The sequence below is a fragment of the Papio anubis genome, chromosome 4 (genome assembly GCF_008728515.1).
Source record: "Papio anubis isolate 15944 chromosome 4, Panubis1.0, whole genome shotgun sequence".
Classification (NCBI taxonomy): Eukaryota; Metazoa; Chordata; class Mammalia; order Primates; family Cercopithecidae; genus Papio; species Papio anubis.
This window is the reverse complement of record NC_044979.1, coordinates 140,338,757-140,355,440: the sequence shown is the minus strand read 5'-3', so window position 1 is coordinate 140,355,440 and position 16,684 is coordinate 140,338,757. Positions and strand designations below refer to the sequence as shown.

General features: G+C 41.2%; 2 protein-coding genes across 4 annotated transcripts in view; one reads left to right on the top strand and one right to left on the bottom strand.

Moving 5' to 3' along the window:
• The window catches only part of ZSCAN25 (zinc finger and SCAN domain containing 25), an 88,221-nt gene that overhangs the window by 61,847 nt on the left and 9,690 nt on the right, over positions 1–16,684 (top strand). The window contains exon 7 of one of the 2 annotated variants that reach the window (XR_004183318.1): positions 6,829–6,928. The exons of the other annotated variant lie outside the window; for it this stretch is intronic. The gene's annotated coding sequence lies outside the window, so the exon portion shown is untranslated. The remainder of the gene's footprint in view (positions 1–6,828; positions 6,929–16,684) is intronic. 2 annotated transcript variants of the gene reach the window in all.
• LOC100997059 (cytochrome P450 3A7) overlaps positions 4,747–16,684 on the bottom strand; it is a 42,508-nt gene continuing 30,570 nt past the window's right edge. Inside the window, exons 15-16 of one of the 2 annotated variants that reach the window (XM_003895757.5) lie at positions 13,814–13,907; positions 4,747–5,053 (exon numbers count right to left, since the gene is read on the bottom strand). Coding sequence is in view for 1 of the 2 variants with exons in the window: in XM_009202655.4 (XP_009200919.2) it covers positions 4,958–5,053 (96 nt within the window). In the remaining variant the exon portion in view is untranslated. The remainder of the gene's footprint in view (positions 5,054–13,813; positions 13,908–16,684) is intronic. The other variant, XM_009202655.4, reaches the window with a different exon arrangement.

The following is a 16,684-nucleotide window of genomic DNA, read 5'->3' as shown; positions in this document are numbered from 1 at the left end:
TTCCCTCTGCCTGGAGTGTACCTGTGCCCTGTAGATGACTCCTACATGTCCTTCCATGTCCAGCCAGACAGACCCCTTCTGTTAAAATCTTTCCTTACCAACCTCCTCACACAGATGTCACCATTTCCTCCTCTGGGTGCCTCCTATCCCCCTCACACAGTCCCATTGTCCTCTTTCCTCTCTGCCACCATTGTGGGTTTCTGTGCCTGTTTCCCTCAGCAGAGGTGAGCTCCTCAAGGGCACAGTCTGGTATTATTTACTGTCATGACCCTGGTCCCTAGCAGGGTACTGTACACACGGTGGGTAACCAGGAATGTTGGTGGAGTTGACTTGGGTGAGATTGCTGGGCCCCCGTGTGTCATCCCCTCTGACTCTGTGGTGATAGCAATAGACTAATGGTTACTTGCGACTCAAATGCAGCCAGCACTGTGTCCCAACCCACAGCATTGGTCTTGTTCTGCAAAGGAAAATAATAGAAGGCATGTTCTGCCACTTAATTCCTCATAAGGTAACATAACATGAAGAGACTTACCTGTTGAGAGTTGTACTGAATGTGTCAAGGAAGCTACTGTGTATCAGAAGAACCCCCAACCACCTTGTGCCTCTCATCTGTTCATTCCTGTATTAAAGCATTCATCACGTATTTTAAAAGCTGTGCTCCCAGTACTTAGGGTACAGAATTGACTAAGGCCCAGACATTAGCTCAATTGTTTTGATTTGTAGATTCCACAAATAAGTGAGAACATACAATGTCTGTGTTTCTGTGCCTGGCTTATGTCACTTAACATGATGACCTCCAGTTCCATCTATATTTTTACAGATAACAGGATCTCATACTTTTTTCATGGCTGAATTGTACTCCATTGTATATAATTGGAGTACTTTCTTTATCCATTCATCTGTCGATGGACACTTAGGTTGCTTCCAAATCTTGGCATTTGTGAATAGTGGCTATAGTGTACATGGGAGTGATGATATCTCTTCAATATACGGATTTCCTTTCTTCCAGGTATATATCCAGCATGGGGATTTCTGGATATCATGGTAGCTCTATTTTAATGTTTTGAGGAACCTCCAAATTGTTCTCTATAGTGGTTGTACTAATTTACACCAACAGTGTACAAGGGTTCCCTTTTCTCCACATTCTTGCTGGCATTTGTTGCTGCCCGTCTTTTGGATAAAATTATTGTAGATCTTTCCTTATTTTGGATTTTAAAGTTTGATTTCTCTCTCTTTTGGCCCAGTTATGCTTGGGATCAAACAGTTTTGGTAACACAAAAAACCAGCTCTTGCTCCAGTTTGACAATGAAACTGTTTTCTAAGTTAAACAAACAAACAAAAAAACATTTTAGCTGGGGTGAGATGATATCTCATTGTAGTTTTGATTTGCATTTCTCTAATGACCAATGATGTTCAGCACCTTATCATATGCCTATGTGGCATTTGTATGTCTTCTTTTGAAAAATGTCTATTCAAATCTTTTGCCCATTTTTTGATTGGATTATTAGGTTTTTCCCTACAGAGTTGTTTGAGCGCTTTATGTATTCTGGCTATTAATCTGTTGTCAGAGTGTTAGTTTGAAAATGTTTTCTCCCATTCTGTGGTTTGTGTCTTCACTTTGTTGATTGCTTTCTTTGCAGCACAGAAGCTTTTTAACTTGATCTGATTCCATTTGTCCATTTTTGCTTTGGTTGCCTGTGCTTGTGGGGTAGTTTTTCAGAAAGTTGAGCCCAGACCAGTATTCTGAAGAGTTTCCACTATGTTTTCTTGTAGCAGTTTCATCATTTGAGGTCTTAGATTTCAGTCTTTTTTTTTTTTTTTTTTTTTTTTTTGGGACAGAGTCTCACTGTCTTGCCCAGGCTAGGGTGCATTGTCATGATCTTGGCTCACTGCCACCTCCGTCTCCTGGGTCCAGGTGATTCTCCCACCTCAGTCTTCTGCGTAGCTGGGACTACAGGCACGCACCAGAATGCCCAGCTAACTCTTGTATTTTTTGGTAGACATGGGGTTGCACCATTGTGGCCAGGCTGGTCTTGAACTCCTGACCTCAAGTGATACACTGGCCTTGGCCTCTCAAAATGCTGGGATTTCAGGCATGAGCCACTGCGCTCAGCCAGATTTCAGTCTTTCATCCACCTTGATTTGATTTTTGTGTTTGGTGAGATATAGGGGTGTAGTTTCATTCTTCTGCATATTAATATCCAGCTTTCCCAGCACCAGAAGAGACTGTCTTTTCCCCAGTGTATGTTCTTGACAACATTGTGGAAAATGAGTTCTCTGTAGGTGTGTGGAATTGTTTCTGGGTTCTGTATTCTATTTCATTGGTCTATGTGTCTGTTTTTATACAAATACCATGCTGTTTTGGTTATTATACCTCTGTGGTATAATTTGAAGTCAGGTAATATGATTCCTCCAGTTTTGTTCTTTTTGCTGAAGACGGCTTTGGCTATTCTGGGTCTCTTGTGGTTCCATACAAATTTTAGAATTTTCTTTTCTATTTCTTTGAAGAATGTCATTGGTATTTTGAGAGACTGCATTGAATCTGTTTATTGCTTTGGGTAGTGTGGACATTTTTAACAATATTAATGCTGACAATATATAAGCATGGAATATCCTTTTTGGTGTGCTCTTCAATTTCTTTCATCAGTGTTTTACAGTATTCATTGTAGACATCTTTCTCTTCTTTGATTAAATTTATTCCTAGGTGTTTAATTTTATTTGGGGTTATTGTAAATGGGATTACATTTTTTATTTTTGCCAAATTGTTCACTGTTGGCATGCAGAAATGCTACTGGGTTTCGTATGTTGATTTTGTATCCAGCAACATTACTGAATTTGCTTATTAGACCTAATAGTTCTTTGGTGGAGTCTTTAAGTGTTTCCATATATCATTTGGAAATCATTTTCAAATATCATTTCCAAACATTACTTGGAAATCATTTGAACATTTTCTGGCTTCCTGGCACAAAATATATCCTAGGCTTATCTTGAACATTCTTAATCCTGGCCCTGGAATTAGCCATTTCTCTAAGGAACTCTGGTTCCTTTCAGTGGAAAATGGTATTCATAAGCCAAGATCGGGGCACTAAATGTGCTTATTGCTATTGAAATGTCATTGTTACCTAGCCCTATCAGTGGAGAGCAGTAGGACATATGTGTTTTTTGTACACACACACAAACACATACATACATGTATGTCTATCTAATGATCTTGTCCTCTATCTGTTATCTTTCTATCACCTATCTAACCATTTATATATCTATAAGGATATGAATATACATAGATACATCCATTTTAATCTAATTTCATAGGATTCATGCTAGTTTTCTCCCTTTCTGAATCCATGACTCTTTTCTGCAAAAGTGACACATCTGGCTTCCAGTATATTTACTTATTTGATCAATCCCCTTTATGTAGTGAAACCTCACCCATCCCTTCCCACTCATGGATGTCCTCCTCACCTCACGTGGGTTCTCCATGCCCTATTTAGGCTCTGGCTGCTCTTGCAAGCTACACCTCTGTGTCGACCCTTTCTCTGCTTGCTTGGACTCCCACACACAGGCCAGGCTGTCTCTCCATATGAACACCTACTTGGTCCTCACCCTACTTGGTCTCTGACTTGGAGCCATCATGACTCTCTCTTCTCTACCTTAATGTGTGGCCACCATCTGGCTGCCACCCACCTAATGACTTTAGGACTAAATTATTTAGGAAGGGAAAGTAAAGGAAGGAGTAGGAAAAGAAAAGGAATCAGCGCGTTTAGCCTGTTGCCCAATCGATTGACCAATCGACTGCTTTTTATTAAGTGTTCATTGCATTAAGAGAGTTGGGAGTTGAGAATGGAATGCAAGAGGTGTAAGAAAACATGTTTCTTGTCTCCCAGAAATATCAGGGGAGATGGATTGAAAATATTAAATCAAAACTAATAATATAATAAGGAATTCAATTGTATGTTACAAAATATATGTGCTTCAAAAAGGCATAATTTGGTTTTTTTTTTTTTTTTTTTGAGATGGAATCTCACTGTGTCACCCAGGCTGGAGTGTAATGGCGCTATCTTGGCTCACTGCAACCTCTGCCTCCCAGGTTCAAGTGATTCTCCTGCCTCAGCCTCCTAGGTAGCTGAGATTATAGGTGCATGCCACCACACCTAGCTAGTTTTTGTATTTTTAGTAGAGATGCGGTTTCACCATGTTGGTCAGGCTGATCTCGAACTCCTGACCTCAGGTGATCTGTCCATCTCGGTCTCCCAAAGTTCTGGGATTACAGTCGTGAGCCACTCTGCTCAGTCAAAAAAGGCATAATTAAACTGTGAATATTCTTTCTAAACAATGGGCAAAGTCACAGTGGATTAACTCTCACCTATGTTGATAATCACATTGGAATTCTGACAAATGTCCCACACCAACAGTGGTTAGAATGATCCAAAATATTTACTTGTTGGTTTTCAGTCATTCAGTTCTATAGATTTCTCCTTAATGTGCAGGAAAGTATCTGATGATACTTTTGTTAAGAGGTTTTTATTAATTTTTAACATAAAACTTATTATAGAATACTCCAGATAAAACAGGTGATATAAATGTCACTGTTAGAGCCATCAAAATAATTCTTATTTTCATTAATAACTGTGGATGAAATTATTGATAAATGTTGATTCTCTTATCAGAGCTCAGGAGTAGTTAATGGTGCTAACTAGGGGTGGCTGAGATTGTCCTATGACAAAGAAGCCAAATCTACTACTCCAGTACTGATTTAGTCTCCTTTATATTCCCAAGTATAACAGTCTACACAGACAGTGAGAGAGCTCAATGCATGTACAGAATCCCTGGTTATTTATGCAGTACATTGGATGAAGCCCGTCTTCATTTCAGAGTACTATTCACAAAGTAATTTGAGGTCTCTGGTGTTCTGGGGCACAGCTTTCTTGAAGAGCAAAGTGGAAGTCCTTAGGGAAATTCAGGCTCCACTTATGGTCCCATCCTTTGACTCAACGTTTAGAATAATGGGTTTTTCTGGTTGAAGAAGTCCTCCAAAGCATAATTTCAGCGGGATCTGCAACAGTTAAAAAAACATATTGAGAAGCATTAAATAAAGCAAAAGTAGAAAGTATAGCATCAAAGTAAAAAAAAAAAAAAAATCCATTACTGACTATGCACATAGTTGGTGACCATTACAAATTATGTGCAAATTCAGGGAGGTAAAGCAAGACAAAGATGTTCCAAGGAAAATATGAGGAGGATTTCATATCAGTTTTGGAATAATTCTCCTTCGCTGCAAAGATCCATAACAAGGGTGACGCCACACCAAAGTTGGAAAGGCAGTTGCTGGGCAGGTGCCCTTGCAGAAATATTTTTGTGTAAGGTTGGGATTGCCTTGTGTAAGCTTGTGGTTTCGCAAAGCGTTTGTGACAGTTGTGTTATCAGGCACAGAAGCATGGGAATCCCCTCTTCATAGCCTGCTTTGATTTATTTGTCAGGATTTTTAAACACACACTGACACACACACACACACACACACACAGAAACACACACGTGACATCATTTTGGTTCTGATAACATCCAGATTCGCTATTGTAAAACTTTTTGAGGTCTTCAGTCTAAACTAGGCTGGGAGCATTGTGGTTACCACTTTTCTCCAGGCTTTGGTGGCCCAGGGACTCTCAGCATCATGTTCTTTCCAGTGTCTCCCTATTCCCTTCTTTTATTCTTCCTTAGGTGCCCTTTTATCACATGCATTGTCTCAGACCCTCTAATATGTCTTCATAAATGCATGGCATTATCTCCTTCCCATCTGAATACACTTTCAATTAAAAGCCAAAACTCTTTCATAGAGACTTTGGATTTAACGTGCTTTTGAAAGAAGGGTTGAGAGATATAGAGAAACAGAATGGGAAGCCATTTATGCTCTGCTGTTCTGTTTTTTTGTTTTATTTTGTTTTTTAACTTTCTCTGCAAGTATGGAATTTTTCTTTCTTTTTTGTTATTAAATTAAGACTTTTTAATGCAAGGATATATAAGTATTTCTTTGTCTGTATCTTTCTGCTGTATTTGAAGAAATGCTGAATATTCTTAAACCATTGTGTTCCCTGATGGGCTGATGAACTGTGATTTTGTAAGGTGTCCTCAGCCAACTGCAGCAGCTGTTCCCTGACAGAGGGGCTAGAGGTTTGGTGAGAGCAGTGGAAGAGGTGCAGTGTTGTGTTCGTTCACTAGAAGCAAGAGGGAGAAGGTTTTGCCTCTTTGTACTTCATCGTCTCTCAAGTCCTCAGCAACCACAATGCTGGCTGCGGGGTGCTGTGGAGCTGGCACAGCCCACACAGACAACACAACTGAGTAGAAAGAACACACAGCTCTGGATGTCCATGAGCCCCACAGCAATTGCCCCTTGTGACATTTAGTCCTTGTGAGCATTGGATGATTTACTTGCCTTCAACTTTTCATGGACCTAATATTCTTTTTGATAATGAAGTATTTTAAACATATAAAACATTATGGAGAATGGCATAGGAAATACCCATGTATGCACCACCGTACTTAACAAACGCTCTCCCTTTGTTTCTAACATTGATTTCTTTGAAGAGCTCTTTGGTCTTTCAATGTCTCTTCCCTGTTTGGCCCACATTACCCTTCATCGTATGAAGACTTGAATGACTCCTATGTCAGACTCTTGCTCTGTGTCACACCCTAATGAACTAGAACCTAAGATTGTTATGCATTGCACAACTGGGGGATTATGTAACATCAGCATCAAAGTCTGGCTTCCTGGGTTTGGCTCCAACTGTAGAATAAGGCTGTTGATGTTTAATCAACTCTGTTTTTTCCACACAGGTTTTATAAGGGTCAACAACCTGTGCTGGCTATCACAGATCCCAACATGACCAAAACAGTGCTAGTGAAAGAATATTATTCTGTCTTCACAAACCAGAGGGTAAGCATCCATTTTTTGAAATTTAAATACTAATTGATTAAATTTGTATTTTGAAATTCTTATGTATCCATAGACAGTTACCTAAAAAAAATGTCAGGAAGGTTCCATGTACACTTCGTACTGTCCCACCTGATGGTAACATCGTGCAATTGTGCATAACTATAAATACGGTATATCCATGTTACGATAGTACAGGAAATTGACATTGATACTGTTGACAGAGCTTATTCAGATTTCACCAGTTTTATGTGCCCTCATTTGTGTGTATGTGTGTGTGTAGTTCTGTGCAAATTTATCACATTCATAGATTTGTGCAACGACCAGCATGATCAAGATGCAGACCCATTCCATTACCATGTGGCTCCCTCCTGCTATACTACAGTCACAAGTCTTTTTCTCTGACAGGGTCTATATCAGAGCAAACTTTTTTTTTTTTTTTTTGAGGAGGTCAGCATATTAATATTTCCATTTCTGGATTTTGCTTTTGGTGTCAAGTTTGAAAGTTCTTTACTTAGCCCTCCTTCCTATATTGCTGTTTTTTCTTCTTTTTCTTTATTTTATTTATTATACTTTAAATTCTAGGGTACATGTGCACAGTGTGCAGGTTTGTTACATAGGTATACACGTGCCATGTTGGTTTGCTGCACCCATCAACTCGTCATTTACATTAGGTATTTCTCCTCCCCCGGCCCCACACTCCCCAACAGGCCCCGGGGTGTGATGTTCCCCATCCTGTGTCCAAGTGTTCTCATACCTAGTTTACTGAGTGTTTTTAGCATGAAGGGCTGTTGAATTTTGTCAAAGGCCTTTTCTACGTCTATTGAGATAATCATGTGGTTTTTGTTGTTGGTTCTGTTTATGTGATGGATTATGTTTATTGATTTGTATATGTTGAACCAGCCTTGCATCCCAGGGATGAAGCTGACTTGATCGTGGTGAATAAGCTTTTTGATGTGCTGCTGGATTTGGTTTGCCAGTATTTTATTGAGGATTTTCGCATCGATGTTCATCAGGGATATTGGCCTAAAATTCTCTTCTTTTGTTGTGTCTCTACCAGGCTTTGGTATCAGGATAATGCTGGCCTCATAAAATGAGTTAGGGAGGATTCTCTCTTTTTCTATTCATTGAAATAGTTTTAGAAGGAATGATACCAGCTCCTCTTTGTACCTCTTTGTACCTCTGGTAGAATTCGGCTGTAAGTCCATCTGGTCCTGGACATTTTTTGGTTGGTTGGCTATTAATTATTGCCTCAATTTAAGAACTTGTTATTGGTCTATTCAGAGATTCAACTTCTTCCTGGTTTATTCTTGGGAGAATGTATGCGTCCAGGAATTTATCTATTCCTTCTAGATTTTCTAATTTACTTGCATAGAGGTGTTTATAGTATTCTCTGATGGTAGTTTGTATTTCTGTGGGATAGGTGGTAATATCCCCTTTATCATTTTTTATTGCATCTATTTGATTCTTCTCTCTTTTCTTCTTTATTAGTCTTGCTAGCTGTCTATTTTGTTGATCTTTTCAAAAAACTAGCTCCTGGATTCATTGATTTTTTTGAAGGGTTTTTGTGTCTCTATCTTCTTCAGTTCTGCGCTGATCTTAGTTATTTTTTGCTTTCTGCTAGCTTTTGAATGTGTTTGCTCTTGCTTCTCTAGTTCTTTTAATTGTGATGTTAGGGTGTTGATTTTAGATCTTTGCTGCTTTCTCTTGTGGGCCTTTATAAATGCTATAAATTTCCCTTTACACACTGCTTTAAGTGTGTCCCAGAGACTTTGGTACTTTGTTCTCATTGGTTTCAAAGAACATCTTTATTTCTGCCTTCATTTCGTTATTTACCCAGTAGTCATTCAGGAGCAGGTTGTTCAATTTCCACGTAGTTGTGTGGTTTTGAGTGATTTTCTTAGTCCTGAGTTCTTATTTGATTGCACTGTGGTCTGAGAGACAGTTGGTTAAAATTTCTGTTCTTTTACATTTGCGAGGAGTGTTTTACTACCAATTATGTGGTCAATTTTAGACTATGTGCGATGTGGTGCTGAGAAGAATGTATATTCTGTTGATTTGGGGTGGAGAGTTTTGTAGATATCTGTTAGGTTCGTTTGAGTTCAAGTCCTGGATATCTTTGTTAACCTTCTGTCTCATTGATCTGTCTAATATTGACAGTGGGGTGTTAAAGCCTCCTATTATTATTGTGTGGGAGCCTAAGTCTCTTTGTAGGTCTGTAATGACTTGCTTTATTAATCTGGGTGCTCTTGTATTGGGTGCATATATATTTAGGATAGTTAGCTCTAATTGTTGAATTGATCCATTTATCATTATGTAGTGGCCTTGTCTTTTTTGATCTTTGTTGGTTTAAGGTCCGTTTTATCAGAGGCTAGGATTGCAACCCCTGCTTTTTTTTTTTTTTTTTTTTGCTTTCCATTTGCTTGGTAGTTCTTCTTCCATCCTCTTATTTTGAGCCTATATGCGTCTTTGCACGTGAGGTGGGTCTCCTGAATACAGCACACCAATGGGTCTTCACTCTTTATTCAATTTGTCAGTCTGTGTCTTTTAATTGGGGCAGTTTGCCCATTTACATTGAAGGTTAATATTGTTATGTGTGAATTTGATCCTGCAGTTATGATGTTAGCTGGTTATTTTGCTCTTTAATTGATGCAGCTTCTTCATAGCATCGATGGCCTTTACCATTTGGCAAGGTTTTGCAGTGGCTGATAGCAGTTGTTTCTTTCCATGTTTAGTGCTTCCTTCAGGAGCTCCTGTAAGGCAGGCCTGGTGGTGACAGAATCTCTCAGCATTTGCTTGTCTGTGTAAAGGATTTTATTTCTCCCTCATGTATGAAGTGTAGTTTGGCTGGATATGAATTCTAGGTTGAAAATTCTTTCTTTAAGTATGTTGAATATTGGCCCCCACTCTCTTCTGGCTTATAGGGTTTCTTCTGAGAGATCTACTGTTAGTCTGATGGACTTCCCTTTGTGGGGAAGCTGACCTTTCTCTCTGGCTGCCCTTAACATTTTTTCCTTCATTTCGACCTTGGTGAATCTGACAATTATGTGTCTTGGGGTTGTTCTTTTCGAGGAGTATTTTTGTGGTGATCTCTGTATTTCCTGAATTTGAATGTTGGCCTGCTTTGCTAGTTTGGGGAAATTCTCTTGGATAATATCCTGAAGAGTGTTTTCCAACTTGGTTCCATTCTCCCCGTCACTTTCTGATACACCAATCAAACGTAGATTTGGTCTTTTCACATAGTCCCATATTTCTTGGAGGCTTTGTTCGTTTCTTTTCACTCTTTTTTCTCTAATCTTGTCTTCTTGCTTTATTTCATTAATTTGATCTTCAATCACTGATATCCTTTCTTATACTTGACTGAATCGGCTATTGAAGCTTGTGTGTGTGTCACAAAGTTCTCGTACCATGGTTTTGAGTTCCATCCAGTCATTTAAGGTGTTCTTGACACTGTTTATTTTAGCCACTCATCTAACCTTTTAAAAAGGTTTTTAGCTTCCTTGCGATGGGTTAGAACATGCTTCTTTAGCTCGGAGAAATTTGCTAATACTGACCTTCTGAAGCCTACTTCTGTCAAATCATCAAACTCATTCTCTGTCTAGTTTTGTTCCCTTGCTGGTGAGGAGCTGCAATCCTTTGGAAGAGAAGAGATGCTCTGTTTTTTGGAATTTTCAGCTTTTTTGCTCTGGTTTCTTCCCATCTTTGTGGTTTTATCTACCTTTGGTCTCTGATGTTGGTGACCTACAAATGGGGTTTTGGTGTGGATGTCCTTTTCATTGATGTTGATGCCATTTCTGTATGTTAGTTTTTCTTCTAACTGTCAGACTCCTCAGCTGCAGGTCTGTTGGAATTTGCTGGAGGTCCTCTCCAGACCCTGTTTGCCTGGGTATTACCTGCAGAGGCTGCAGAACAGCAACTATTTCTGCCTCATCCTTCCTCTGGAAGCCTTGCGCCAGAGGGGCACCCACATATTTGAAGTGTCTGTCGGCCTCTACTGGGAGGTGTTTCCCAGTCCGGCTACAGGGGGGTGAGGGACACATTTGAGGAGGCAGTCTGTCCATTCTCAGAGCTCGAACACCATGCTGAGAGAACCACTGCTCTCTTCAGAGCTGTCAGACAGGGACATTTAAGTCTGTAGAAGCTGTCTGCTGCATTTTGTTCTACTATGCCCTGCCCCCAGAGGTGGAATCTACAGAGGCAGTAGGCCTTGCTGAGCTGCGGTGGACTCTGCCCAGTTCGTACTTCCAGGCCTCTTTGTTTACACAGTGAGCTACTCAAGCCTCAGCAATGGCCAACACCCCTCCCCCCCGTCAAGCTGTAGCGTCGCAGGTCTATCTCAGACTGCTGCACTAGCAGTGAGTAAGGCTGTATGGGTGTGGCACCTGCCGAGCCAGGCGGGAGGGTATCTCCTGGTCTACTGGTTGCTAAGACTCAGTTGGAAGTGCAGAAATCACCCACCTTCTGAGTCAGTCTTGCTGGAAGCTGCAGACCGGAGCTGTTCCTATTCGGCCATCTTGGAAGCGCTCCCTTTGATCAATATTTCAAATGTACTTAACCCTGCCTCTAATTGGGGCTGAAAACAGTTGAATCCAATGAAATCAGACTTGCTGGCAGTTAGAGGAAGCTTATTTAGAGAGGTCATAAGGGAAAGAAGAGAGAACAGAGGAGGTATTTGAAATGGGAAGTTTAAAATCACTCTTGAATTTTCTCAAAGTGTTGTAGATACTGAAAGACTTATCCTTGTGTATAAACTAACTCACTCCTTGTCTTTCTGATGTCTTTTTGCTTTTTCGTGTGTTGTCTCTAAAATCTCATAAATGCCTGAATGATCACCTCTAGGGGCACGTGGGGAAACTGAGGCTGAGGGAAAGTGAGTGAGTGTCAGAAGGGAATGCACAGTCTTTTATCTCTTTGTCCATCATCCTTTTCATTTATTTCATGAGCTCGCTCTGGAATTCTAGCAGAATTAGAAAGTTACAGACATCAGGGACCTCTTTTAGTCTAGCGGATTTAGGTAAGTCTGAGGCATGTTTGTTGAGTGAGAAAAGGAGTGAGTGACAGAATGACAAAGTGGACTCACTTTCCAGTTTCCAGCTTAACATGGAAGTTCTGAGAGAATGTCGCCTCTACACATTGGACACAGCAAATTACAACACTTGCTAAATGTTTTCACTGAAACTTAAAAACAAACCTTCCTGTTTCTACATTTCAGGGTTGACACTTTAGCTATGCAAACAAAGGTCCCAGGAATGTGTATCTTGAGGGTACATCTACTAAAGAGCTGACCTGGAAAAGGTGGTGGGGAAATTATTGCTTTTGCAAAGTGAAAAAATATGAAATTCCTGGCCAGTAATTAAATAACAAAGCCCTCACTTGGAAGAATTGGAATCAGAGAAACAAGCCTCAGGTATGAAGGAAAGATGATCTAAGCCAGAGAGCTGACTGCTGCTGCTGGCCCTGTGGACATGAGCTCATAATTTTCCATCCAGGGGCCAGGCCCTGGGCAGAGCATCAGACCAGGTTAGGCACAAAGGCTCGGCCAAAGTTCACGGTCCACGTGGCACATATTACATTCTATTCAGTGAAATTAAATATTTAATAATTTCATCAAATTATCCCCTTTCTAGTGATTTTGTAGGAGGATGAGCCGCAGACAAAACTCCTCAGACACCGAGTTAAAGAAGGAAGGGGTTTATTCGGCCATGGGCATCGGCAAGACTCATGTCTCAAGAGCCAAGCTCCCCGAGTGGGCAATTCCTGTCCCTTTTAAGGGCTCATAACTCTAAGGGAGTGCGTGTGAGAGGGTCGTGATTGATTGAGCAAGCGGGAGTACGTGACTGGGGGCTGCATGTGCCGGTAATTAGATCGGAACAAAACAAGATAGGGATTTTCACAGTGCATTTCTATACAATGTCTGTAATCTATAGATAACATAACCAATGAGGTCAGGGGTCGATCTTTAACTACCAGACCCAAGGTGCAGCGCCGGACTGTCTGCCTGTGGATTTCATTTCTGCCTTTTAGTTTTTACTTCTTCTTTCTTTGGAGGCAGAAATTGGGCATAAGACAATATGAGGGGTGGTCTCCTTCCTTAATTTTACATGTGATTCTGCCTTTGTGTAAAAAAAAAAAAAACCCCACAAATTCATTTTGTGCTTAAATATCTGACATTGATAGACAACTACTATCTCATCTCAGTTATATCCACTCCCTGCTCAGACTCACCCATAAGCTACAGCCTTTGAAAGAAAAGAAGTAAAGCAGAACCTCTTTGTTCTGACTCTCAAAGCTGCAGAAGATGTCATGGGGAGTAAGAGCTGGGGTAGAGCCATGGAAATACCTTCAGGGAATTTAGCATTTTTTGGAGAGGATTCAAGCAGGTGAAACTGACCCAACGGTAAATACTTGATCTCCCTAATAAAGTGAGTTTCAAAGCTGTCCAAGAGGTAGGGAAAAAAAGCTACTCCGGAGCTCTTGCTATAGAAAGGAAAGTTTGACTCTCATGTACACAGATAACAAGCCACAACCAGGGGGTCCTTTTCCTACTCTTAATACTAACTAAATATGACTGTACCTTCCTGGGAACCTACATGGGGCAAAAGGAAAATCTTCTTTATGGTGCTCTCAAAGTCTGCACATCAAATTCTGAACATCAGGTTGCTGATATGCCTGAGATTTGGGCTGTTCAACTGAGGCAAACCTGAGGTTCCTGAGAGTTAGCCAGAGGGCCCTGGGGTAAACCTTGCCATGCTCTGGGTGGTGCCTATACACTGTTTCCGAAGGTATAAAACCTCAGACCTTCCTCCTGAGGAAAAGCATTTTTACTGATGGAACTAAGCTGTTCTTTCCAATCATAAGAAGCGAAAGAGCAAGCTCAAAAACACTCACCTGACGGTAGGACAAAGTAGTTCCCAAAAAAGGCAGAGGTGTGGGCCCTGGAATTCCAAGCTTCTTAAAAAGTCCATGTGAATGGGCTCCATATCTACAAAGTGAAACAGAAATCAGGTCTCGGGAATTGTGATTTTATAGATATAGGGGCTGGTGGGTCACTGACGGAGGAACTGGAATGCTCAAGAGAAGGAGGTAACATTAAGGCAATAAATGATAACAGTAACTCCGATGGCAATGATTATGTTTGTTCATCAGGTCCTTTCCCGCCTCCACCATGAGATCCCAAAAAGTTGCAATGACTAGCTGAAAGCAGCAGAAGTCTTCATGGCCCCAATCCTGGAATGAATACTTGATAAATGTCCTCAAACCTGAGTGCTCCTGAGAGGTTCAGGCAGTAATTCTTCCAGGGCACTTCAGTCCCTTATGTCTGTTTAGTAAGTGGACTCTTCCCTGATTTGGGGAGTCTCATCCTAGGTAGAAAGGGTGACTTTTTTTTTTTTTTTTTTTTTGTCTTCATCCGTGATGATGAGATTTTGCATCACTGCATCCACTCAGTCACAGAGGGTCACTGAGAGCCTATGGTGACCCTGTCTTTAGAATTTGCTAAGAGTCATTTATGCTCTCCCTTCCCTCTAAGCTCTGACCCTATTTTAGGATCTGGCCCTTCTTAAACCGTCATTCACAGAGAGGTGTTGCAGGAGTCACAGAGTCCTTATTTCTACAGATTGACAACTGTGCTCCAGGCTTCCATTGGCCTCATAGAAATGCGAGAACCTTTCAGCTACACCTCAGTCTCTGTGGTCAGATAATCTGGTTGATTTTAGCTACTGGGGAGGATGAGTGACTCATAATTCCCTGAATGACAGTGTGCAGAAGAATCACAACTTAAAGAACCAATTTCCAGGACATTCCTCCTCTTGTAGAATCTAGCCTTCCAACTGGTGATATTCATCTAATAAGCACAGTGCTAGTGGTATGGTCTGAATCTGCCCCTACCCAAATCTCATGCTGAAATGTAATCCCCAGTGCTGGTGGTAGGGCCTGATAGAAGGTGATTGTATCTTTGGGGCAGTTTCTCATGGTTTCATACCAACCCCCCTGGGTGTTTTCCTCATGACAACGAGTTTTTGTGAGATCTGGTGGTTTAAAAGTGTGTGGCGCCTTCTCCCCACTCTCTCCTGCTTGTGCTCAAGCCATGTAAGATCTGCCTACTTCTTCTTCACCTTCTACCATGATTGTAAATTTCCTGAGGCCTCCCCAGAGCAGAAGTTGCTATGCTTCCTGTAGAGCCTGCAGAACCATGAGACAATTAAATCTCTTTTCTTTATAAATTACCCAGCCTCAGGTATCTCTTTATAGCAGTGCAAGAAAGGACTAATATATCCAGGCATGCTTATTTTTTTCAAGGTGATCAATCACAAAGCAGTCAATTTATTGCCTCTGCACATCAAGTATCTCTGTAGGAAAACTCATTAAGGCTGGTTCTCCCTATGGCAGGCCTGCATGCAACTCATCTTTGATGGGTCATGTATGGACTCCCCCAACTGGGGTTTCTGGATGTGTGAAGACCTTCCCAGTTTGATATTACTGAGGAATGGAAGACTGGAGGAAGAAGAAAGGCTGATGGAAGAGGTCGCCATCCATCAATTCAACCTTGAATCTGCTAGTCCCAAAAGATTGGCCCCAGAGAGGCAAATTAGGAAAATGTGGCTGAAAAGTATGGTGTGCATAAATGGATCTATATGCCTCATATGTGCTTTCAGCTGAAAGACAGGCACCTTCTAAAGTCCATGTGCCTTCCTGTTGATAGGAAAGATGCAGTATTCCACATAAGTAACCATAAAATGTTCCAGACAGTTGAATTAAGACCTTGTTTTCTCTTCTTTAAAGGATAGCCCTTAAGGCAGTATAGGTTCCAAACATTCTGTACAAATCCAGTGACTCTGATAATATATGGTAAAATACAACTGAGAAATGGCCTGGAGGCTCGTGTTTGGAGGACCCAGCAGAGGCCGCATAGCCAGGCCCAATAGTGCATTTGGATCCTTGCCCCCAGAACAGTTAGTGGAAGTGTGTGCATCGTCTACTGAAACCAGGGTGGCCTTGGGTTTTCTCACTCCCTTCCTTTGTTGTCACAGCCATGGCAAATCAGTGACACTAATCTCTGCTTCTAAACTTTCTACATGTTACTTGACCTCTCAGGCCAGGATAAACTATTGAGTTAATGTGTCAGCAGCATTGGCCCCCCAAGGAAAGATCTAGGTGAGTGTCTAGACTCACATGGTTCCATGTCAAGGCAGAGGCTGTGCTGGGTAAGCTGTTTAGTTTCTTTCCAGCTCCCCTCTGGTAGAGTAATGCTGCTTTCGTTTTCAATGAAGAGGCTAACAGAAAAGCCAGTCATCTATTGCACTTAATTGTGTTGGCCTAAGGAGGGCATGGTCTACACTATAGCTTCTGACTCCTGGGCTGCACCAGCATTGTCTAAGGCTAAGGTATTGTCTGCCCAGCTGCCTGAATCTGTAATGACCACCCCACAACATGGCAGACCACACACAGAGTGACACAGATGGTGCCCCTGTGTCCAGGCTTGAAGCAGATGAGATGCCAACCTGTTTGCCCTTTGAGTGACGTCCACTGTGGGGCCAGGACCCATGAGTATCTCTTTGCAGTTCTACCCTGAGAGCTGAGGAATATTTTCTCACTTCATACTGATCCTACCTGAATGCCTTTGCTATCGTCACTGGCTTACAGTCTTACCTACTCCCCTGCCCTGAGAGTTTAAGATAACCTGCTAAGCAGGTATATTCAAAAATGAGGTATTAAAATAAACTTGTCAGGCAGGTATATTTACAAAGACATATGCAGTCC